This window comes from Podarcis gaigeae (assembly GCF_964106915.1).
Source record: "Podarcis gaigeae genome assembly, chromosome: 11".
Classification (NCBI taxonomy): domain Eukaryota; kingdom Metazoa; phylum Chordata; class Lepidosauria; order Squamata; family Lacertidae; genus Podarcis; species Podarcis gaigeae.
The window spans coordinates 23,334,676-23,361,404 of record NC_139687.1 but is presented as its reverse complement, the minus strand read 5'-3'; the positions used below and the strand labels follow the sequence as shown (position 1 = coordinate 23,361,404).

Sequence of the window (26,729 nt, the reverse complement as noted above, 5' to 3'; positions counted from 1 at the left end):
TTCTCTTCTTGACGATAAAAAAAGGCTAAATAAAGGAGTGTTTATATACCTACATGAGACTAATTCTGGCTAAATTAGCTGCAACTGAAATTTATCTTGCTTACTGATCACAGTCTGCTGTCTTTATATAAAGGTCAACAATATCAAATGATTTACAAGACCTTCATATTTTTGTGTGTGAAAATAGGGAGAGGGAATAATTTAAAGTTAGCTGCTATTTAAAACCTGTCAGCACTATGTATTTAAGAACACACGTACCTCTTATCTAAATCACTCTGTAAGAGTCACGATTTGTTATATTGTAGTCAGGTGACATGAAAAAGGTCATTAGCATGCAAGTAAAACAATTTCCTTTTCAATTGCTTTATTGTGTAGGTGGACAAAATTATGGTCTTAACTATATTTTTCTTTTCATTTACAAAAAAACCAAAAAACCTCAACCCAATGTTTTAGAATGAATCACACGATTCTTCACTACTTATTTGCAACAAGACATTCCTACTGCTCTAGTCCAGTTCCCCAAAAGTGACTGACTTAAGCGGAAAGGTCATTAGAATCCCTGCTAATGAATTCTCAAGCTCTGTGCAACTGGTTGTACACAAGCACGACAAACTGGCACAGCTCTAAGAAAACATGACAATTTTATCAGAGCCAGAATTCTACATGCTCTTAAATCTAACCAGAAAGGAAATCATCAACCAAAATATTTAATATATGTTCTGTCTAGCAGAACTGAAGAACTGGAGGGAGTGGTCTAAGCAGCTTTATAGCAGCTACAAAAGTCCACTTTGAGGTTTTCAAGTATTTTATATAACAAATTTACACCTTTCTCCCAATGTTGGTATTGAATATGTAATGCAGCACCTGCAAAAATTACATAATCAATGATGCTTCTCTTAACATAACCTTTCTGCTATGGCCAAACTGTAACCCAGCAAAGTAACAACCATGGAAAAAACCCATTTCACCATATATAATTTTTCTTACAATTTGATATCACAGACTTTTGTTTGAGACTCCCTTTTAATTTCCTCAGTGAAAAATGCAGAAAGAAGTCAACGTAGGGCAAAAGCTAGTTTTAGTATGATTCATGGTTGTCCTAAAAAGATTTAAATTCCTGAACGGCCCTTTAAACTGTGCTTTCACAATGAAACTACTGAATTAGATAACTTTATCTTACATCCATCATTACTGGCTTGCTTGAGAATAAACAAGTTTAATAAGGTAAGATAACACAGAGATTTTAGTGATACCATACTAAATTAGGAGCAGAATGAGGCCACATTAATGTTTTAGCTGTGGATGTATCAGTGGATATACCAATGTTATTTATTAGCACTATAACTACTCTTATTGCCTGCAGCCCTTATTGCTCTAATCTTACCAGCTCACCTTGCAGCTGGGTGATAAAAATAAATAAATATGCGAGACAAAAAGCTGTGTGGTACAGCTTTATTGAGACTGTAACACTTCAGAATGCAGATAGAGGAAATGTATGTTGGAATGGTCCTCTCTACACCAAAACAGAAACAGCTGGTTTCTCTCTTATGTGATCATTTTCTAAGTGCTCTCTTGCTTACAAAAATTCCGAGTTACTTGTTGTTACCTTGACATTTTTGACAGTTCATAAATTATAAAGCAAGTAAAATGGAGAGAACAGCCACTTCAATAGTGATATATAAAGCTGACTGCATCCTGGAGTAGGCCCTGTACTTGTAAGTTACTGAGGCACAGAGCAAGAACAGTATCTGTAAATGCATAAAAAGGATTTAGCACACAAAGAGAACACTCTGTAACAGTGACATCATTGTGCACCATCACATACCCTTCAACTGGTCCAGTAAACTCGGCGCATTCCATATAATGATTACATTAGTAACAAACTGCAGCATTCAAGTCACCACCCATGCACTTCAATAGAACTAAACCAAAGCTGAATTTGCTGCTTGACAATCACACCCCACCAACCCCCAGGAGATGTCTCTATCTGGAGTCTTCATTACCCGTAACACTTCAACTTGACAAAATCATGGAAGATTGGACTGGGCACACTTGGCATGTCTACAAAAATAAACTACACCGAAGTAAGCAGATGCTGCTTTTCATGGTAAGGGAGAGTCGTAGTATATTGAAGCTATAGATACAGGCAATCCTTGCTTTGCACGGGAGTTATACTCCAGATAGAGGGACGCAGGTGGCGCTGTGGGTTAAAGCCTCAGCGCCTAGGACTTGCCGATTGAAAGGTCGGCGGTTCGAATCCCTGCGGCGGGGTGCGCTCCCGCTGCTCGGTCCCAGCGCCTGCCAACCTAGCAGTTCGAAAGCACCTCCGGGTGCAAGTAGATAAATAGGGACCGCTTACCAGCGGGAAGGTAAACGGCGTTTCCGTGTGTGGCTCTGGCTCGCCAGAGCAGCGATGTCACGCTGGCCACGTGACCCGGAAGTGTCTCCGGACAGCGCTGGCCCCTGGCCTCTTGAGTGAGATGGGCGCACCAACCCCAGAGTCTGTCAAGACTGGCCCGTACGGGCAGGGGTACCTTTACCTTTACCTTTTATACTCCAGATGCCCCTGCACATCGGCGGGGCCTGCGTAAAGCGTTCCACCCCGACCCCGTTCTGCCCTTTTAGTGACATTTTGGTGATATTTTCAGGTCACTTCCTGATTCAGTGCTGTGTACGAACACACATCAAATGCACGTAAACTGGTTGTTGCCTCCACACTGTATGTCACATATTCAATGTGAAAGGCTGTAGGCTTATTGGTTCTGCTTCTCTATCTCAGCTAAACCTTACTGATCACAAAATAGGATATCAGTGACCCCCAAAGCTGTTGATAATGCAGAGTATAGCAAAGCTAATGAAGACTCCACAACGTTGTTGTTTTTTTTTGGGGGGGGGGGGGAATCAGGGAAGAGATTGAAGTCAACATCTACTTGGAAAACCTTACCTGATGTTACATACGGAAACCTATCCAAAATGGGGCTCCCAAAAGCTAATTATATACTTCCTGCTGGAATTATTTCAGCCAATGATCACATATGGAACAGTACAGTTTTCTTTTAGCAGCAACTATCACCTTTACCTATCACAGTAAAGTGTACATAATACATCAATAATTCTTACTGAGTAGTACACTTCATTCTATAAGACAACATACCCTGCTTGGAAACCAAACTCATTATGTTCCTCTTCCACACCACTGCTGTCACTCTGCAATTCAGGTTCCTGCTCCTCTTTTCCTGGGAGAGTCTCCCAGCTCTCATCGCTGGAGGACTGATCTTTCACTGCCACGGCAAAATAGGAGGGCAGAGATGCAGACCATTCACCATCACTGCATTCAGAGCTGCAATAGAAGACATTCCATTTGCATTTACAATGCTGATTGATATTTATGTAGAAGTTAACATGCCGACTGTGATCTAAACAAGCTAAGTATATTTCTGTCCCCAAAACTATAATGACAGAAATTTAATCACAAGCTTAACTCTCCCATTCAAATCAGTGAGATTTGATCATGCTTAAAGTTTGGATGGATTGTGTGCCCATTGTATTTAGAGTGGTACCTCAGGTTACAGATGCTTCAGGTTACAGACTCCGCTAACCCAGAAATAGTACCTCGGGTTAAGAACTTTGCTTCAGGATGAGAACAGAAATTGGGAGGCCCCATTAGCTAAAGTGGTACCTCAGGTTAAGAACAGTTTCAGGTTAAGAAAGGACCTCCGGAATGAATTAAGTTCTTAACCCAAGGTACCACTGTACAGTTTCTCTATGCATTATGTCAGTACACAATACATTGCCGAAAGCAAAATAAAAATAAAAATGGCTATCTTCCTTTTGGAGGACAAACTAAAAGCTGTCAATTTTTTTACTGATTCTGGTCAAGAAAATTTTCTTTCCCAAATCCAAATGTTTTCAAGCCTCTGAATCATGGACATCTAAAGAGATCTCTGCTAATTGGAAACTGGGGGTTAGTCTTGCTATTTGGAGCTGGTTAAACAGAAAATGGGAAATAGCTCTTTCAGAACACTTTACATACCATAGCAAAGTAATTCAAGAGCAAGCTAAACTGTAACTTGACTGTATAATTGCATCATTGTACTTCATAGTTGTTTGTTGTTATTGTTATTAAAACCAATAAAATGCATATTCCAAAAAAAACCAAAAAACAAGAAACTGAAGGCATTTGTGCCCTGGCATGCTTTCAGCGTGCAATTGTAAATCTTGCTGTTGCATGATTTAACTGCTTTGATATTACTGAGTTTGGTTAATTGCTTGTTTGTGCTGTATTTTATTACAGTTTTTTAACCTATTATAAATAAATAACAATAAATTACCTTTGAGAAATATACACTTGAGATGTTTAATATTTTAGCTCCTGGTCAATTTGCAATAACTGGGAGTGGGAAACATTTGTCAAATAACAAGTCTGATCCATGATTTTCAAACAAAATGAAATCAAAGGAACAAAATTTATGTCAGAAAGGGTGGATTCAATGAACAGTACTATATACAGTTTCATCCAAAGCCAATGCCACATTTGTACAAGTATTGTGGCCATAAAGCTCCATGTGTAATAGCTTAGACTACAAATATTACCAGAAGCTATCAGCTTGGTCTGCTTCTCAGTTAAATAAAATAAATAAATAAGTTGCTTTTAAAAGTTTAGATGAAGGTTCTATCTAAAAGCAATTAACCAAAATAGCTGGTTAGAATGTTGTAACAATCAAAGTAGGGACTACTCAGCTTCCCATTACTTATTCCCAGCATAGAAATGTATTTTAATAGCCGTAAAATGTTTCTAGTATTTCCCGCAAAACACTTACATAGTCATTCATATACTACTTTGCATTTTTCTTAACCAGACCTGATTTACACATTTAAAAATTCTAAGAAATGAAGCAGTTCTAACCTAATTGGCTGTAGACATATTTAAGACCCAGAACGAAAAGTTATCTTAAGACAATTACGGTACGCTGTATTTTTCTGACCAAGTTATGGGACAATGTGCAAATGTTATTTTTCCTCTGCCATATGTTCATGGCTTTGTTGAAAATAATTTAAACTAAGAAGTAATATGCTGCATTCCAATAGGTTTTCCAAGATTGTACGGCATTCAGTAGCTCCAACAGCGCAGAAGTTAAATATGATGAAATACTTCCATCTGTTCGTTATTCCCACTTGCAGAGGAGCACATGCTCATGACATGAGAGTAGTTCAATTAAAACAAAATACCCAGAAGAATGAACAACTAGGGAGTTGGTGCCTTGATGGAATGAACTAGTAGATGCTGAACATAATTTTCATTCTCAGAAATACCGAAGTAGTTTGGGCACCTCTTATTTTAAGATACAGACCCAAAAGTGTGCATAGTAGCTCCTAAACAGTTTATTGCTTTAACAGTTTTTCAAAACGCACCCTTCTGTATCACCCTTCCAATTATTCCTTTTCTTTTCCCAGTTGTTGAGCAATTTAGAAACAGGCCACCATTGTAAAATTCCAGCACATTTTAATTACATTTAAAATCCAAGTCTTCCTAATTACACTGAGCAACAATACCCAGTTAGCACTGAGGGAATGATTAAAAGTGAAGCTGGAATGCAGCCAAATTAGAGAATCATTATGGATACATCTATTATTTCTTCTTTTACTTGGGCATTTGAACAAATTAACTTTGTATCACAAAGTAGATTTAACATGGCAGAAACACATTTGCGCTTTTAATGAAGAGGTACGTTTATATAGAGGAGAGCTCAGCACATGGAAATTTCATAGCTACTTTTCATTCAGGTCCAAGTTCCATGGAAAATGCCTTAAATATGCTAAAAAATTTAAAGTACTTCCATTCATTAAAACATTCAAAGAAAGGATAATGCAAAGGATATCCTACAGATACAGCTCTGAAACAGTTATTTTCTTTACTTGAAGTTGCAGAGAGCTTATTAGTTTCCACTATGGGAAATTAAAAATCTACTTAACTATCTAAAATTACTATACAGAGTACAACAACCAAATGAAGGTAGCCAGGCAGCTGAGGAGGTTGGGGAGAAGGCTGGGAGAAATGCATTGATGTAATGGCTCCCTGAACTTTTCTTTTGAAGCTAGTTTCAGTGGCAAGAAGAGCTGAAATTAATTAGCCCCCTCACCTTCCAAAGCTAGATTTGGGGTATGTATCTTTGCGGCTGCATCTTTTTAGGGGGAGGCATGGCCTCCACTAGAAAGTGGGCATTAATGCTGTGCTGTGGAACACTCTTCCAGCAGATTCAGCAAACACCCTCGATTCAACAGACACCCTTGCACATTTCCAGGCATCTCTTAAAGACCTTTTTATGTAGACAAGCCTATGCACCTGCTTAAATTTATAGATGAGCCAGTCATTTTAATCATTCTCAACTGTTTTTATGGTGTTTTGTTGTATGTGCTGCTGTACAGTACCATGTTGTACTGTTTGAATTGGCAGTATATACTTTTATTAATATGAGGTGGGAGTTTGTGCACACAAGGATGAGTACAATGAGAAGGTGTAGAGTCCGACATCTCACCCCACCCATGCTGAAAACATCTTGTCCTACCCTACTTGATAGAACAATTTCCAAAAGCATTAAAGATGCTTGAAGCGGCATATTCCTGTGGCCTAACCCCAATTTTTATACCCATGAAGCATATATAGAATAATGAATCTGCTCAATTCCAGTAGGTGCATTAACACTATATCTGCACACTGCTGGGCAAACTTGGGACAAGATATAGATGTGTTCAAAGTTTGTGGTGCATTTGAAGAGGCCGAAAGCGATAAAGATTTTACTTCCACTTCACCTTCATTCCTAAATTTGTTTGTGTGGCTTCTTTTATGACTTCATTCTCTTTCTGTCATGTGGAGGTAATGACTTAAAAAGTTGTAAAGTGCTTCTGAAATATTAAGACAGCATTAACAGCAGTGAATATACCACTAAAGAAAAAGAAAAATGCAGCTTTGCTTTTAGCAGATGATGCTAATAGTCCAAAAGTCTAGGTCAGAATACTTATGTCACAAGATATAAAAAAGTCTGGCTATCAAGAAATCTTACAAAAATTAAGTTATTTCCAAAACTGCTGGTCTTATGAGTAACTGCTAAGGCTCTTAGGGCTGGCAGCTCCACCAAAAAACAAGCAAAACAAAAAACTCACCACTTTTTGGCACCAATAATTATGTCACATAGTGTGTACATAGTGAAAAATATAAACATCAGATGGTATAGTCTGGAATTTTCTTTCTTGGGGCCCACTCCCTTTGGCAAAGATCAGAAAGGGGGAAATTGGGACCATTAATTACATCATAAGGAATATGGGGAACTGGTACCATTTGGCAGATATCACCTTACTGCACCTTAAATGCGGTCAGTCCTACAAGGCCATTTAATATTGTCCTAACCATGGTGATTTTCATTGTACAGGTATTCAGACATGTAGAAAATATGAATTAAACTTTGCAGAAACTCTTACCTGTCTTCATCTTTGTTGGAGCTTGACAGATTTCTGCCAGAATCTTCAAATTCATCCCAGAAAGCACTATCGTCCACTTTGCTTTTTTCTTGAAGTGTTATATTTTGCTTCCTTAGTTCACTTTTTATTTTCTTTTGAGCTCCTCCATAGTCTCTTGGATCAAAAAACATACTAGAATTGCTTTTCTCTTTGCTGTGCTTCAGGACACATTCTGTGTTACAGTGCTGGACATCCACATTCTCACTCCACCTTCTACTGCTGGTCTTTTCTTCCTCTTCATTTGAAAAAGACTGCTTCCTATCCAACTGGCTCACAGGATTTTGTTTTCTAACTTTGGGTCTTACGACCAGTTCTGATGAATTCTCTTGGTCTGTCTTCACAGTACTCAGTTCATTACAAATTCCTATTTGTGTCCTAATTGTAGGGTCAGCTGTATTTTTTTGCTGTTCCATATCAGAAGTAACACTAAGGTTATTTTTTACTAGACGCTCATCTTCACTAGATGTTTTTACAAGTGTCTTATTTTGGTGAGCAGTATCCAATTCTAGGCTAGAATGTCTCTTGAAAGGCACTGGTCTTATGTCTTCAAAACTTTTGCTTGAAGCATTATGATTGAAATTAGATAGATGTGACTGCAGATCACTAAAGGAGTCCACTCCTTTCTCCAATTCAGAAAGCATACTATCCAGTGTCTCTTGAAATATTCCCGCTTCTTCTTTAGCTAATGAAAGATCATTTTGGTCATTCTCTTCCTCTCCATCACTGCTATCTGGCTCATAAGAGTCAATGTTTACAAAAGCAATTCCATTCTGACCATTAAGGTTATTGTGCTCTCCACAAGTATCAGAATTCATATTGTTACTCCCAGTTTGTCCGTCTCCCCAACTGTAACATGCTGGAGAAAATGGAGAAGCATCTGTGTTGACTGCTTGGTTCAGTTCAGCTTGACCAATAGGATTTTCTGAAGCAACATTTGCTAACAATGGTACATCTGCCAAAGGAGAACGTACTTGGGCAAGTGGACTGGAACCTTTATATAAAAATGTAAAGAAAGCATATGTTGGAATGATAAGGCCAATCAAAGTTTTTTTTTATCAACACACATAATAAAAATGGCATTTGTTGATGATGCTCAACTGTGGCTGTTCTTCATTAGAATGTTAAAAAAGCGAGTTTAAGAGGCATTTTATGAAGATTTCATGGATGTTCATTGCTAGAATTAAAATATATTTAGGTAATGCTGAGAAATCATGCTGTATTGTGTGTCAGAATGAGAAAGCCAGCAGTTCTGTGTTAACCATTTTTATAGCTGCCACATATTAAGAACTTAGGGGACAACACAGAATGCTTGACTAGGCTGCAGAATTACTATGTATTACCGTATTTTTCGCTCTATAACACGCACCTGACCATAACACACACATCGTTTTTAGAGGAGGAAAACAAGGGAAAAAACATTCTGAATGAAACAGTGGATGTATCATTTTTGTGCTTCATGCTGTGGCCACAGACATGTGATCTGATGGTGAATTTGGGGTGACCCAATGCAAAAATCCTGAGAATCCCTGTGGATCCATGCTTTGTAACCACGTTTTTGCACCATTGCAGCCCCAGGCAACAGTGGGTGCGTGATTTTTTGGGGGCAGGCTGTAGCCATGGACATGCTATGTGCTCTGATGGTGAATTTGGGCTGACCCAATGCAAAGATCCTGAGGATCCATGTGGATCCATGTTTTGTAACCACGTTTTTGCACCATTGCAGCCCCAGGCAACAGTGGGTGCGTGATTTTTGGGGGGAAGGCTGTAGCCATGGACATGCTATGTGATCTGATGGTGAATTTGGGCTGACCCAATGCAAAGATCCTGAGGATCCATGTAGATCCATGCTTTTTAACCACATTTTAAGTGGGGAGGAAAGGAAAAACAAAGAAGGGACATGAGAGGGGTGTGCAGAGAAGCAGCTGGCTAAGAATGCAGGAGAGGGGTAGGGAGGAAAGGAAGGCAAAAGTTTTCCCTCACCTACCCACCCAAGCCAGCCAGCTCGCTCTCTCTCTCTCCCCCTCCTGCGTGTTTTCAGCTTTCCCCTCTGCTTGCCTGGAGGGGAGGGGCTTTCCCTGCCCTTTGTTCCGTTTGAGCAAACACAGCAAGGAAACAGAGGTGGGTGGGCAGTAAGACCCTGAGGCAGAATGCCGGAAAGCAGCCGCTTCCTCTTTTCAAGTTTCCCTTCTAGGAGACGCGCGGTTTGATTTTTGCCTGCTTTTTCGGCTCCAGGGACCACACATTCGCTCTATAACACGCACAGACATTTCCCCTTCCTTTTTAGGAGAAAAAATTTGCGTGTTATAGAAGGAAAAATACGGTACTTCCGAGTCAATACACAGTATTAAATTACAGAAATTTTAAAGAATATTCCTGCACTAGAAACTGTATCAAACCTCCTAACATGGCTAGTTAAAGGAAATTCTTGTTCTACAACATCTTAAGAAGAGGAATGCAGTATTTCCTATCAATAGCTATTACTAAGATTAAACAAGTGTATATTTATTGTGTCTGTCAATGCCATTCCTTATGATACAACCCCCCAAGTCAAAGCCAAGTGCTTCATGGAACAATTTAATTAGATTCTGGAATGTCCTTCCTCTGTCTCTCCATCAGTATTTCTGTGATTTTGATGAAAGAATCTGAAAACATGGAAGGACACATATTTTGCTAGCTTTAATAGGATGTTGTTTCACTTTATGTTGCCAAAGTTATTATTTTATTTTCATTTAAATGGTTTTATTGTGATTTATATTTAATATGCTGTAAGCAGCAGCATGAACATTTGGCTAAGAGGTTAGATGTAAATGTGTTAACTGATGATTTGGCATCTCCTACGATATTGGCAAAAAATACAGTACTGTAATTGATGGGTTTCAATATAGTAGGGTAGTTGATGAGCATCTGCCTTGCATGCAGATTGTTCTAGGTTCAATCCCCGGCATCTCCGGGTAGGGCTGGTAAAGACTCCCTGCCTGCAATCGTGAAGAGTCGCTGCCAGTCATCACTGAGAATACTAGCTAGATGGATCAATAGTCTCATTCAGTACCAGCCAGCTTCCCAGATTCCTATGGGTCTTACTTTGAGAAAATTGGATTCTTACATTTTTAGAACAGTTAAAATACTGCTAAGATTGGGGGGGGGAGGAGTTCTTCAAAACAGCAACAACCAACAACATTAAGGTAATGAAGCTAGAAGATGATTGTGCAGAAACTAACTGGATGCAACAAATAAAGCAAAGCTGGAGAGAGAAATGAACAGAAGGCCACTTACTTACTACCCAACCCTACAAAGTATGGTATATAATTGCCTATATCCATGGACAATGAACACCTGAAACACCATTTCTGTGCATTCTATTGTTTGCATGCATAATAAAACTAAAATTCCAATAATGATCCATCTATGAACCACTGTCATACAAACCACTTTTAGTATTTCCCTCAATAGAGAATTATGCAAATTTGGGGCCATGGCTAAGGTTTTGGCCGCAGTTTAATAATTTCCTATCGTTCTGATGAGCTTCAAATACACTTGTAGATGTAAGAAAAAAGTTGTATCAATATTGCCAATTTCACTATTGCCTAGCCTTCTGTTCAACTGACTTGTACCAACAGCTTGTTATTATTTCAAATGCTTTCCCTAAAGAAGAAAAATATTTTCAGGTTGTAATTATTTAACACGCACACAAATAATTTTCTTTTTGAACATCATCTAGTTCTAATCCTTCACATTCTCCATCGTGTTGGCTCGAATTTCTCTCTTGGTTCGTCAGAGATGGTCTAAAATTGACATAGGCATGCCTTCTTCCGTATCTTCTGCCTGTAATAGTCTGATACCCTCCTGCTGGTTTTGGCCATGTGGGCTTTCCAGCTTCCTGACCCATTTCTGCAAGAGAAAGAGGGGAGGAGGGAAGCAATTCTAAACACATTAGAAAATATTTTTTAATAAAAAACTCATTTTTTAATCATGGTATAAACAAATGCTACATGCAAAACTACAGTTTAGGTCTCATGCTGCTAGCAATACAGGTATGTACTGTATGTCAATTGTCATGTTACTTTACTTTTCAAAATATTGCATAAAACCTAAAAACAGGACAGCGGCATAAGCACAAAGAACAAACTAGCATGCTTTTTTGTCTAATATCTTCCAATTTAGAAAATAGCTGGCATGTCAGCCCAGCTGAATCGATGCACTTGACTCTCTTAAACTTTTAGCAGCATCCCCTATTAAATCACATTTCTCTAGCATTTTTTAACATTAGGAAATATCACACAAACAATCCAACCCATTCCACAACTGTTCCTTATATCTCCCTTTTAGTTTTGTCTTCAGTTTCACAGCCTGTTTTATGCCGCTGCTTCTCTCACTAGGATTCAAACAGTACCTCAGAGTTTCTCAAGTTGTTGGAAGAAACTTACAAATAGGTGCCAACATGTAAGGGACTATTCTAATTACCAGAGCCTTTCTTTTCTGGGCTAACCACATACAGCTACTTCTGAATGGCCACCTTTAATACACAGGTTGCTCACTACATCCCTTGTTGTATTTTATGCTTAAATTCTATTTAAATATATAACCCTTCATATTATCATTAAATATGGGGGCATTCAGTTGCTGAGTACAATATGCTTGCATTTTTCTGTTGTAGAGGACAAAATTAGGGCTCAAAAGGCGATTCCAAATAATTGCCTCTATCCCTTCTCCTTACAGTCACAACTATGATCTAGTCTGCTCCACTTCTGGTTTATTACTACCTTATAGGCACTGAAACTAACAATCACTGCAATCCCTGATTTTTATACAAGAGAAGCAAAAGAGGATGAGTAAGGCAGGTGAGGGTTCCACAAGAAGAAATAATGGAACTAGGGCAAGCAGCATGCACAAACAGTGCTTGTTCAACCTGATGGCAGGAGAGTGCAAAATTACAAGATGGATTACATGAACTCACATTATAATTGGGAAACTCACGTTATAATAGAAACAAATTAACGTCTGCTGCAGTGCTGGCAGGTTCTGATGTCCTGTCTGTTCTTTATTGAAGTTCAGATAGGAGGCAATGGCACTCAAGCAGATTTTAAAGCGTGGATCACGCAAAGAATGGACACGCAAACTGCCTTGCGCAATCAGATCAAAGATCAAAGAGCCCAACATTGTGCATCCAACAGAGGCTGAACTGTTGGATGCACAATGTTGGGCTCTTTGATCTTTGATCTGATGGTGATAGCCATTCTATATCTGATGGTGATAGCCATTCTATATCTCTTTCAGTAACTGATACTCAAGAGGTACACTGCCCCGGGCACAGAGATTTCAATAAGCTAATAGCTGCTGACATACCTGTGCCTCATGAATTTGAGTCTTTAACTCATTTAAGCTAGTGGGCCTCTATATACTTTAAACCAATGAACATCACAAAATAAAGATGTACTGAAGAAAATGAAAAGTCTATTCACTGTGCCTATGGTACATTTGCCTTGTATCTTAATATTTATAATTTGTTAAGCTCCAAAAATGCAATTAAGTGCTGTATAGTTTTGTTTATAAAAAGCTTAAAATAAGGTCCTGCCTTAATGCTTATGGATCTTCTGCTACTTCTCTCAGTATGTCTGTATAAAATAGTTCTTTTCCTTTTTTATCTGCATTCACTAGACTATGCTGCAGTAAAGTTATCCCTTGCAATCTGTATCCATCTGTCGCCTTCTAAGATAAAGTAAAAATAACAGTAATAATTTAAGAATAGTTGCTTTAAAAGCAAACAAGAATAACCAACATCAAGCAGGCAAGGAAGGAAACAGAGATACTACATGAACTACTTCCAAGTCATGCACCCTGATTGGAAGTAATTCTATTAATATAAATCTTTAATTAGAGTTGGAGAAATGAGTTCTAATCATTTATTCAGATGAGCAATGGAAGTTTGCCTTCAAACTAGTATAAGAAACAACAGTCTGAAGTGGGTTTGTGAATTCTGGTTTGTAGGCAAACTTTCGTTGGCAATAATAATGGCTTTCCTGATTCAGATCCCGTGTGGCAAGCTGTAGTTACCTACAAAACACGATGCGGAGGAAAAAAATGTCACGATGAGAGGAAGGAGTGTGCAAGCCCACAAAGTAACTGTTTTTGACACTGAAACTCATCTTTGTTTGTGGAAACTCATTTTTAAAAATGTCTAACAAATTAAAACTTCATTTTCTCTGCTCTTCCAGACCTATTCTAGTAGATATCTACTTCCAACAATTGTAATACCTACTGCAATTCAGCAGAGTCTTGTTAGAAAAGACTTCAATATGATCCATATTTTCCCAGTAGTTTTCTTCCCGCCATCTCCTCAGTCCATCAGATCTATCATTTTATTTGTCCATGAAACCTGTGTGATACCAATCACATGATTTTAATTGGTATCTTTTAAACAAAGGCCAAGTTTGTCTATAATAGTTATGTTCAGTACAAAAAAGCTGTATGTAGTCTATCATTAGGTTTGCACATTTTTCATTTACAGCTATAGATTTCCCAAGAGATCTAAAGAAGGTAATTCAAGAACATTATCTTACAAAAACACTTTTTCAAAGTCTGTTTTGATGTCCCTACAAGCAATCTTTTATATTTATAAAAGTATTAATTCTCATTAACTACATCACTTTTAAAGAATGCAGTAACTTCTGTTGCAAAAACAATTTTAGTTTGCAAGGTCCTTTTACAAGGCAGAGTATAACTTATAAATGCTAGAGAGAAACTTTATGGTGCCAATGAAACAAGCCTGTTTCAAAATGCTTCCTCTAATACATCTTCCTATTCTGCTTTGGATTATATGCAGTTCATCATCAAGGAATGACTCAAACAATTCAGGTATTCACATTATTATTCAAGCAATATTGAGCAATAAAACAGAATTAAAAACAAAACAGTAAAGCCCTAGTTTAGGTCATCAAAAACTACTGCTTGATGGGCAGCAAGTATTTAAGAGAACAAAAACACGGCAGACACTTTGCTTTCCTAGAGATAACTTTTCAGGACATACAGATTGAAGCAGCTGTGATCTATAAAGATGTATTTGCCTATAACACAATAAAATCATGCAATCTAGCCAAAGCAGAACGAATTCCTTATTTTGATGGTCTGAGTTAGAATGGAGATTGTGCTGTCATCTAACCATCCTACATACATTATTTCCTGGTCAAAATGGTTGTGGAGTTCTCACTCTGAATAATTTGGCATATGTGCATCAAAGGCCAGGATAAGAGGTTCAGGATTTCCTATCTTTAACAATCTGGGATCTATCCAAAATGCTTAGCTGATAAATAGTAGGTCATATACTACATTTAATATATTTTCCTGGCTCAGAAATACATCCTCCAGGGAATGGAAATGAGATTGCTGTTATTACAGTTGGGCCACTGCCTTTTAAATGATCTTTGTCACTGCTATAGCATAGTTTGCTAAGGAAATGGTCTTCTGTGTGGACAATCTGTCTATTCTACATGGAAATTGTTCTGACAAATTCAGGCTCTCTTTGCCTGAAAATTGAGGAACTGCTCATTTTCTTGCCAATGATACACCAGTTGCTTTGCATACAAAATTGCTTAGGATTCAGTTCCCTTGGAAGTTGCTAGTGTTAATGGAGTCAGCATTCCAGATAGGGCCTGTTATAGCTTCAACTGGATAGAGGACTGCATGTTGAGATTCCTGCACTGCAGGGGGTTGAACTAGATGATCCTTGGGGTCCCTTTCCAACTCTACAATTCTATGACTGGAAGCAATCACTGACACACTAGATGCAGAATTTCTAGTGAATGCTCAGCAGTCAGCAGACTCTGCACTTTGTTATTGCTTCATTCATGGAATGCAGAGTACAAGTTGCCCTCCTATCTGCAGTACTCTAGATCCACTAGACCAGTGTTTCTCAAACTGATGTGGTGGACCAGCAATTCTCCCCCCACCCAACTGGGCCAGCGCCCAAAGCATATATGGTCCCAAAAGCATCCCACCCAACCTAGGCTGTGGTAGAATTGCTGCGGACCAGTAGCCAATGACTTGTGGACCAGCACCAGTGGACCACCAGTTTTGAGTAGCAAGGCTCTAAACTAGCTGTTGTTGATTTCCATCTTCTTCTTCTGTAAAAAAAATACTGTAATAACCGTCCTTCCATTTTGGGCACATCTAGATGCAAGCATTTTTAACCACTATCTATTTGGCATTCATAGCAGATATCACAAAGAGATAGCACTTGCGATCTTGGTTGCTTTATCTGCCTTGAAATGGGCAAAGAAAATCACACCCAAGTGATCCTCTTGGATCTTTCAATGGCTTTCAATATTGCTGATCATGACATGTTGGTGACATTGCTTCAGATGCATTCTGGGCAGGGAGGTTCTGGAACAGGAGAAAGGGTAGCTAATCAGCTTTCCAATACATCTAAGAGGCTACTGACAGAGATCATAGGAAGGCACGGGGCTTGATGCCATCCTATGCTGATGGTACACTGTGCTCATACTTTCCTTATGGCTAAGGTCTTTAGTACTGGTATTCATGTGGTACCTCTGTTCATAATAAGAGACTGAATGCAGCAGAGCCACTAAAGAATGACACAAAGAATTCTGGTCAACTTCTTAGTCAACCATTTTAACAGCCAGTTGAGATGTGAGGGTTTTTGGAGATGAGTATCTGTAGCAACCCCCAACCTTCAATCAATGACACTGAATCCCAACACAGTGCACAGCAGAGTAACAAGAGTTACTTTGCCTTCTGTGCCAGCAGCCTTTTCAAAGCCCATTATCCCTATGGAGGATATACTATGGGCTTTCATCAACAGTCTCTGGAAATCTATATATATATGAATGCCACTAGCAACAGATTTGTGGACCTTTAGTGAGGCCAAATTAAAACAAAACTGAAATAACAGGCCACCAGGACTTGTGATCTAAGGCAGACAGAATATCATTAACATGCTTTTGGCCACAAACATTTAAACCTTTGGGTGCTCAGATATTCATTACTGCTGAACCCCTTTGGTGGTGCATGTTAACTAACTGTAGAATCAGTGTATTCAACTATCAAAGAAAATCCATCAGACTGAAAGAGATTATCTGTTCCTGCAGTTTCCTATTCCAATGGGAGTCGGCAGTAGAGATTCTGACAACACAAAATATCAGCTGCCCTATGATGCTTTAGGGGATTATCCCTGCAATGAAAGTGCTTTCTCTGAGGTATCTGTCATAAAATCCTTCTCTAATGCCAAGTGGAAAACACTGTGATGAAAATATTTCCCACAAATCTCAAGTCCAGGGCCCCTTCCAACCCTTAACAGAAGTCTTTCTACAAGGTTCTCTGTTTCTCAGAGCCTATTGAGCAGGAATGCAGTTGAGCCAGTATAACTTGTTCTTCATCTGTTACAAAGACAGGTAGTCTGTGGTCCACTGGATACTGGAACACAGACCAATATTTAATGAACATTTGGAGTCTCATGATCAGTAATGTGGGTTTTCTGGAAAATTTTGAATCAGAAAACCTATCAGAAAGTTTGAAAAGGACTCCTCTTTGAATCTGGAGAGTTGCTGCCAAATAGCATAGATAGCATTGAGCTAGATGGACCAAAGGTCTGCCTTCCTAGAAGCAAACTATGTTCATATTAGGAAAAGGATTGTGGGTTTGTTTGTTTTTTAGGTTTTTTTTAAAGTAGATCTCAGAAGACTGGAACAGCCCATTTTTGCTTTACAGCGGTACCTCGCATGACGAATGCCTCGCAAGACGAAAGGGTTTTTCGCTTTTTGCGTTGCTTCGCAAGACAATTTTCCCTATGGGCTTGCTTCGCAAGACGAAAACGTCTTGCGAGTTTGCTTCCTTTTTCTTAAAGCTGTTAATACCCAGCGAATCCACGCTCCGCAAGACGAAAAAATCGCAAGATGACACAACTCGCGGAACGAATTAATTTCGTCTTGCGAGGCACCACTGTATTAAACCGATAACCATTTAGTAATATTTTCTTTTTCCATTTTTTCCTCCGAGCTTGTCTCCTCCTCTTTTTTTTTTTTAATAGGCAGTTAGGTCCTTCTTCACCCACTGCTTCAATCCTCAATTAACCATATCCTTGACTTCCTCTAGTTCTGCACCACTGCTGAGACAGTTACTGCTTGGGGCAGCCATTTTCCTCCTTCCTACCCTTCCTCTGACACACCATTCCTTCTAGAGGTAGTCCTCTAGGAAAACTGCAAAATGTTGGAAATGGCAGACTCAATGGTTCTATCACTCTCAAAGCACTGGCAGCGGCCAAAACCGTTTTTTCCTATCAGTGGCTACTGACTTTGGGGGGGGGGGGGTCATACTCAGATCTAGCAGTCTTCATTCATGCCTTAGTGTACACTACTGCACTACATATCCTAGGCCACTGGTCAAAGCTTCAGCTAGTGCAAATGTTAGACGGTCTTATGTTCCTACTGGCCCCCGCATACTGTATTACACAAGTACTACAGAGGTGGCACTACTGACCCCGAGCACAATGGAAGGTGCTAATATTTATCCACAGAACCTTACACTGAGTGATCTTAGTCTGACCAAGAATGTCCTCAACAATATAATGTGCGTGCCATGTTCAGGCATCAATAATAAAGAAGTATTCTCAGTGGTAACTATGGAATTCTTTTCCTATAATTTGCCAAATTCCAAGCAGCTTTCAAAAATATTGCAAGATCTTTCTGAGTTGGCCTGTAGGTTAATGGCATTTGGGAAGGTGTAGCAGAAGATGTAGAGACTATTACTGAACAAGTCACCATGAACTGCAAGTTTTTTAAAAATAATAAAACACAGAATAGTACATGAACATATTTTTTATTAGAGCAATTTCACCCCCAAAGTCAGTTTCCCCTTATTCTTCTGAAATCATCTACCTCAGCTTCTCCACAACTATCTCTATAACTTATTTGCAGAAATAACAGAATAAGTCATCCATGCACAGCAGTCCAAAAATTATGATTATGATTGGCTTAGAAAGTCTCACAACAAACTTGTGATTCAGTTCCTATTTTACTTCATTTTAAACTAACTAAACATGCAGAATAAATACGGAGCCATTTCATAATTCACAGTTGCCAGGTGAAAAGTGAAATGCTGCAGAAAGCATACACTTTACAAACACTCCAACAATTTTTGGACTAGTGGCACTACTGAGATATTCAGATTCCAGCAGTTTGGGATTTAGAACTACAACACTTCAACTTTTTATGTAACATTAAAGAAATCATATTCAAACAGACAATAAACATTTTAAATTCATGCCAGCGGCACTTTGCAGCTAAATAAAAAATAGTGGTGTTGTGCACAGTGATATAACTTAAGTAATTATCTCTAAAGTGTACACTTGATGTATCACAGTTTAGGATTACAACAAAAATGATAGGAACAGAAGCACCCAAAGTATATTCAAAGGTCTTACATGGTTAGTTTTCTTATCCTTACAATACAACATGTTTTATTGATTTAGGTTGTCTTGTAAAGCCTGGAACAAGCAACATGATCCACATCTCTAAGCCAGGATGCTCTCCCTTGTCTCCTCTCCTATGGAAATTATTCCATTTCCACTTTTGTTAATGCCTCAGTTAAATTTAATCAGGGTATGCAAACATGCATACCTGGAGGCAAACTTTGATTTGACACTAACCACACAATGTGTTAACATGGGTGCAGATATAATAATTATCTCCAAAAAGGGGAGGAGGAAATGAAACCAGGGGTTTCTAAATATGGTGGCTAACCTGTGACCCTCCAGATGTTGCTCCTATACATCCTTAACCATGCTATCCCTTAACCACGCATGTTAGCTATCCCTGCTCTAAACTGTGATCCTGATTTTACATCTGCATCAGGCCTTGGTTATAAACAAATTATCAAGGCCAGCACAAGTGAGTCGTAGCTTTCAAAGAATACTCATGAAAGCCAAATGCACTAGCTCTGTAAGAACCTTGAGTTCACACATGGCCTCCACTTGAATTCTCCTTTAACTGTCACAATGGAGGCACAAGTCACTTACACACCTGTTTTTCAGCAGTTCATACAATGCAAAAAGACATAAATTTGAAGCTAGGATTAAAGATTTCCAGGTCATGCTTTGTGCCCATCTCCAATAGATTAAAGTAGCTTGTCATGCAGGTTAGTTCAGATATGGATATCATCTTCCCAAAACACCCAAGTCAGAAAAGAATAGGATTCAATGTTTATTACAACTGCATTAAGTGTGACACGGAGTAGTATGTTCACAATTTTCACATGACGAACCAGATCAAAATTTCTTAATTGGAAAGTCTTACCAAGCACATTTTTTGAACTTATATTTTCTGAAATCAATTAATCTTACTACCAATCAACTGGATTGCAATCTTTTACCATTGGAGCATTCTAAGATGAGCAGCATCTACTAAATCAGGAATAGGGAACGTGCACTCCATAGTCCAAATGTGACCCGAAAAACCTCTCTATCCAGCCTTCAGGATTCTTCCTCCTCCCCCATCCATGCCTCTAACCAACCCTGCTCTATGCATTTGTCAAGTGACCCCCTGAAGGCTGCCCATCAGACAATGCTTTGGGACCACATTGATGATGAAAAGGAGTCAATTTGTTTTTTTTATAAATAAATGAAAATGCAGACCTTAAAATTAAAGTTTCTCCACCTGTGCATTACCAAATCAAACAGTTAAGAAATTAAATGTACACTGGATAATTTAAGAGTTAAAAGCACTGCATTTAGAAGTTTTCCTGCTCCTTTTTATATAGTTTTTTGTTTGTTTGTGTTAAATCAACATATAACATCTTGAAAAGTAGGTTTAAGCTTGCATTTCCCCCTCTCTTTTTATTTAACAGAGGAAAGGGGCATAAAACGAATTATCTGAGTTAGAAATATAAAGATCTAAATAGCCTCAGTGTCTCTTTCAGTGATACATCTTTTTTCCATGAATTTTATATGAAAAAAACTTTTATCTTTGAAACATACTGGATTATGTAGCCTGGTGAGAAGAAAGAAGACAAAGTGTCTGCCCTTGGAGCAGGGGCTGAACTGAACAGGCTTTTGAGCCTTTCCAAACTTGATTCTGTTAGCAGCCAATCATAAGTTTTAACCCTTTCTTCAGGAAGCATACTGAGGCCCAATATACCACAATAGCTTTTATGTTAAGACTACTTTTTCAAATGTGATGCCTTTATTTCCAGCTTGATCAATACTGCAAAAACAAATAAAAAGGTGGGTTTATTTGCTTAAACCCTGTATGTTTTAATAAAAAGATAATTTGAAATTGGAGTAATTCTATGTGCACCCAACTGTCCAAGTTCCTTGGAAGTAGGAAAGAATACAAAACAGATAAATAATGTTTAGCATGCAAACACAGTATGGTAACTATAGGCAGACAGACTGAAGGAGGAAACAACATGGGAATGAAAGAATGAAATCTCAAAGGTGTACTAAATGCTCGCTATTTTGAGTTGTAGGGCTCTTCTGGGGGACCCAGAAGACCAAACAAAACGCAAGACAAATGTATATACAACTTTAGGAGCAATTGAACCAGTCGTATCAACCATCAGCTAAAACAATATTACATGCTATCCGCTCAAGCATGCTATTTTACTGACCCCCCCCCCCTCAGCATTCTGTTGCTTTTAATAGTTTTTGCTTGTTTGTTTATGGCCAGCTCATTTCTGGTGTTGAAAAACTGCTTAAAGCAGCAAAGTGCTTTAGGAGCAGATGAGGTTGCTCCCCTACTCCTTTTTATATAATCAGTATATGCTTGCAAACTCCCCCCCCTCACATGATTTATATAGGGCAGAGGCATAAAGACCATTCCATCTCGTTTGCTTCTCCGTTGCCTCCAAATCAGAATCCTATGTAAAAATGCACTGGACCTCTTAGGTAGTACTTCTGGAGACAACTCTTGGGGGGGGGGGTGCTCTCTCTCTTTTGTTTTTACAGGTGTGGAAGTGAGAGCTGGACCATAAAGAAGGCTGATCGCTGAAGAAATGATGCTTTTGAATTATGGTGCTGGAGATTCTTGAGAGTCCCATGGACTGCAAGATCAAACCTCTCCATTCTTAAGGAATGGAGTGCTCACTGGAAGGGCAGATCCTGAAACTGAGGCTCCAACACTTTGGCCACCTCATGAGAAGAGAAGACTCCCTGGAAAAGACCCTGATGTTGGGAAAGATGGAGGGCACAAGGAGAAGGGGACGACAGAGATGGTTGGACAGTGTTCTCGAAGCTACCAGCATGAGTTTGACCAAACTGCGCGAGGCAGTGGAAGACAGGAGTGCCTGGCGTGCTCTGGTCCATGGGGTCACGAAGAGTCGACACGACTAAACAGCAACAAGCCCCAGGTGTGCATACAATACGAAAACACGTGCAGAAGATGGCAAATTAAAAACCCGCATTTTATATCTCCGGGCCTCCGATGGAGAGCCGAAGAATTAATCCGGTTCCCAGCTCAAATCTCGGTGCGAGTCGTCTCTCTCTCTGCCCCATTCCCAAATCAAACCCACGTGGGGAGGAGGAACGTAGGCGGGGAAAGAAGCTTTGCATCACACGCCCGTGGCAAAAATCACACGGGCCGAAACAAATGCAGGCCTGTCAAAAAGGGAGCCAACCCTCAGCCCCCTCGCTGCACCACTCTCGCGCGACCTACGCGCCTGCGCCCATCACGCCCCCCCCCCCGCGCTAAGAAGCATGCTCACATTTCACTGTATACGTACCCATTCGCTATGTATATACACACACAAACACGTAACTCTGCGCATCACAAAGCTCCCCCCCCCCAAGAATTGGGCACCGCGCAACCTCCGAAGCCCCGTCCGAGTACCGGCTACGGCGGTTCCCCCTGGAGAGCACCGTCCCCTCAGCCGGGTCACGGGGAGAACCAAACCCCGGGCGGAGAGAGGAGAGGGAGGGGGGAGGGGCGGCCGGCTCGGCCTCCTTCCCCTCCCCCACCCCAGGCCTCCGCTCTGAGGAGAACCGCGAGGGGGCGGGGAACCAGCCAGGCTCATGCCCGCCCGCCCGCCTGCCTCTTCCTCCCGCCAAGGCCCGCAGTGGCGCGCCCCGGAGCCCACCCGGCCGCCGGCCCTCAAGAATCCGGACGCGAGAACTCACCGCCTCCCCTTAAGCCAAAGGGCGACAGGGCGGCGGCGGCGGCGGCGGCAGTCGAGACGCACCACCTCGGGACGGAAAGCCGGCCCGGCCAATCCCGCCCGGCAAGCCTCGCCCGCGCCGGCCAATCCCGCCTCCCACCTCTCGGGAGGAAGCCAATCGGTGAGGGGAAATGAAGGAGGAAGTTTGGGAAGGGCCCGCCCACCGCTCTCCCTCGTTCCCTCTAAGGGCCGGAGTTTTGCGGACGTCTGTCAGGAGCTCCCTCGCGCGCGTTTTGGCCGAGGAGGTTCCCAGGCAGGGAGCTGTAGTAATAATCCCTCCAGGAGTCCGCAATAAAGTTGTCCTTGCGGAGCTATGAGGGTATATAAGCTCCTGGCAGCGGGGCTTTTCTTAAGCAGCACACAAGTAACACGCAATGCATATCCCTACCCTTGAGTTCCCACAATTGCTGGGACACTCGAAATCAGCCACTGATTTGGTCAGGAAAGTACCTTGCTAATGTATGTGGGCTGATTTTATTGCAGATGTTCGAGGGATAATAATTCACATACACATAAAGTTATCAGCTGTCCATCCTGAGCCCTAGGTGAAACAAATGCAAGTCACAGAATAAGAGTGGCCATGCTAACATAAAATGGGCATTTTCTCTCTTCAGATTAGAAGTAACAGCCTGATCCTATCCACTGTCCAGCAATCCGATACACCAGACAAGCCTAGCGATGCACAAAGTGCTAGATTGGCCCGTGCAACAAGGCTATCGATAGAGGCACTACCGGACTGCCTAATTACAGCAATAATGATAATAACGATTTTATTATTTGTACCCCACCCATCTGACTGGGTTGCAACAGGCACTCTGGACAGTTTCCAACATATATACGAAACATTACTAGGCAGAGTAATGGGCTGGATGGGGTACTTATACCCCCAGAATTGTTGATACATGCTTAGAATGTGCCTTGAAATATATTATTATTATATTTAACCTATCAATTAATTTAATATATTATTTAAACTATTATTAATTAATTAAGTTGCATACCACCCAAAGATCTCACAGCACAAAATTACGAGAAATTATCCAGTTGGCACATCAGCCAGGACCATTCTTTGATGAGATAGGCTGGACAAAGGTATCCATGCTCTGGTGTCCCCATATGTAAGTCTATTGCAAGGCATCGTGCACGAGGCTGCCTTCGAAACGTATCTAGAAGTGGCAGTTGATCTAAAAAGAGGTCTTCAAAATCTTAAATTGGGACCGGATGCTTTCATCTTATTGTTATTGATTTATCGGTGCTAGAATTTAACTTAAGGTTTAGGGGTGTCAAAGCTAATTTACCTGGAGTTAATAGCCAGACTCAGGTGTATTTACACTGTCAGATAACCCCAGTTAATCCTTTAATTAGCACAGGTGAAGGCTAATTAAGTCAGACCCTGTGTGCTGGACAGTGTGCCAGTCATCCTTAATCCTGTGAAATTAACATGGGTTCAAAGGTAATGGAATCAACCTAATTTCCTTCAAGGTGAGAGCCTGGGGGTATTAGCACAACAAAGCATCAATCACCAGGTGTGAGGAAGCATGTGAGTGGGGCCTCCCTTTGTGTTACAGAAGGCCAGGGCTTAGGTTAGCAAGGTTAGAACAGGTAAGAAATGTGATCCTTGGAGGAAGGCGGCCAAGGGAGGGATGCTGCTGCCTTTGGGATGTGATGTTTGGAACTCCCTCCACAGCAAGCACAGTTTGTATACATGTGTAAATAAACCATATATCACAAAGATACCACAGACTCCACTGTGCCTCATTGGTCCAAAAGGAAACACAAACCCTGGGTTTAGAGCACCTGAGACCCTCACTGCTGTGGTGATTAGGGTGGTATGCAACAATATAATGTTAGTGCCCAGGTCCATTTCCAAGGCAAGTTCAAAGTGCTGGTTTTAATTGCTAAAGGCCCTTAGTATCTTTGGACTATTGGATGCGGGTGGCGCTGTGGTCTAAACCACTGAGCCTCTTGGGCTTGCCGATCAGAAGGTCGGCGGTTCAAATTCCTGTGACGGGGGGAGTTCCCATTGCTCGGTCCCAGCTCCTGCCAACCTAGCAGTTCGAAAGCACGCCAAAAAGTGCAAGTAGATAAACAGGTACCACTCTGGTGGGTGGGTAAACAGCATTTCCGTGGGCTGCTCTGGTGTCGGTGTTCTGTTGCGCCAGAAGCAGCTTAGTCATGCTGGCCACATGACCCGGAAAAACTGTCTGCAGACAAACACTGGCTCCCTCGGCCTACAAATCCTGATGAGCGCTGCAATCCCAGAGTCGTCTGCGACTGGACTTAACTGTTAGGGGTCCTTTACCTTTTTATATCTTTGGACTAGGTTACCCAAGAAGTTAATTTCTTCCCAATATACATTCTTATTTGTCACATTTTCTTCATGGCCATTTTGGCTCCAGGTAGATTTCTCTCTACCTGCCCCCCCATCTCTTTAAATAATGTGTGATCTTAATATCAGGACTCTCAATGTCTCACCTGTGTGTTATTGTATATTTATGTTCCTAAACTAATTTTTGTCTCTTCCCTTGCAGGTAAATAAAATACTATGCTGCAGTTAATTTTATACGGTGGATTGATTGATTGATTTTATTTTATGTCTTTGTGTAAGTTTTGCAGCTAGGGCAAGAGACCAGACTTTGGACCACAATCCCTGCAACAAGAACTGCATGGAAATCTTCCAATGATGCGCTTTCTCTACTCTTAAGTAGCAGCAGCTTTCTGACAGAGGTCTTTCATATCACTACAATGGTACCTTGGGTTACATACGCTTCAGGTTACATATGCTTCAGGTTACAGACTCCGCTAACCCAGAAATAGTACCTTGGGTTAAGAACTTTGCTTCAGGATGAGAACAGAAATTGTGCTCCGGCGGCACGGCAGCAGTGGGAGGCCCCATTAGCTAAAGGGGTGCTTCAGGTTAAGAACAGTTTCAGGTTAAGAACGGACCTCCAGAACGAATTAAGTACTTAACCTGAGGTACCACTGTATTTGCCTTTCCCCCCTACATATGCCTGGAATTGTATCTCTGATATTTCGCATGCCATACCATCTTCCTGCCACCTTTGCATGCATAGCTCTAGTGACTTTTAACACTTGCATAACTGGCAGAATAAAAAAATATTTACACAGGACAGTATTCAGATACTGTAGAATACCCTGGTCTGGCTGTTGTCTGGAAACCAGAATTAGGGAATATCTCACTTCCATTCATCTGCTGCAGTTGTACTGACTGCTTATCAGCTTAAGGTCCCAAGTCAAATTGCCGCTTACCTGTAAAGCCATATGGAGGCTGGGCTTGGCATACCTGAGCCTCTGCCTGATCATTGCGTGAGAGAGAAAGGAGGTGTGGTTTAAGGCTGCAATCCAAAGCACACTTACTTCTGAATAAACATGCTCTCTTAAGCACGTACAAGTCACCCATCCTCTTCAGCAATTGTGACATCGCTGGCTATTGCTTAGTGTTGTTATTGTATCATTGCTAAGGGACCTGTCTGTGAGCAATAATGTGTTTGGTAGACTAACTGTGCAGTTACTATGGGCTTTGTGAGAATGGTTGTTACTGTGCTGGTTGTGCTTGTGATGTTTTCAGTGTGTGGTTCTTACTGAGCACAAGATTCCAGCTAAGTAAAAGCTCAGCAATAGCCATCTTACCTAGACCATAGAACTGAGCGACAGACTCAGTGTGCTTAGCAACTTAGTTCCAAAACTAATATAGGACCAGGCCCTCCAAGTGCCCCTATTTTCCAGGGACGTCCCAAATTTACAGAATCCGTCCTTGTTTCTGATTTGATCCTGGAATGTCCACTTTTCCTTAGGACATCCTTATTTTCATCAGAGAAATGTTGGAGGTTATGGTAGGACGTCCCTATTTTATCAGAGAAATATTTGAGGGTATGGAGTTATCCGATCCCTGAGACATCTGAAGGCAGGCCTGTATAGGGAAGTTTTTTTAAAAATGTTTAATGTTTTTATATATGTTGGAAGTCACCCAGAGTGACAACCCAGTCAGATAGGTGGGTTATAAATAGTAAATTATTATTATTATTATTATTATTATT

The 26,729-nt window shown here is 40.5% G+C and overlaps 1 protein-coding gene across 8 annotated transcripts in view; it reads right to left on the bottom strand.

The window, feature by feature from the left end:
• Window positions 1–26,170, bottom strand: part of PJA2 (praja ring finger ubiquitin ligase 2) — a 40,817-nt gene extending 14,647 nt beyond the window's left edge. The window contains exons 1-5 of one of the 8 annotated variants that reach the window (XM_083702315.1): window positions 26,050–26,170; window positions 13,772–13,888; window positions 11,203–11,403; window positions 7,477–8,506; window positions 3,155–3,340 (exon numbers count right to left, since the gene is read on the bottom strand). In XM_083702315.1, coding sequence (XP_083558441.1) covers window positions 3,155–3,340; window positions 7,477–8,506; window positions 11,203–11,403; window positions 13,772–13,817 — 1,463 coding nt within the window. In that variant the 5' untranslated portion in view covers window positions 13,818–13,888; window positions 26,050–26,170. Of the gene's footprint in view, window positions 1–3,154; window positions 3,341–7,476; window positions 8,507–11,202; window positions 11,404–12,489; window positions 12,552–13,771; window positions 13,890–22,239; window positions 22,260–22,633; window positions 22,728–25,941 lie in introns of those variants that run through there. The other 7 variants (XM_083702313.1, XM_083702314.1, XM_083702316.1 and 4 more) reach the window with 7 other exon arrangements.
• Window positions 26,171–26,729: the final 559 nt, after the last annotated feature.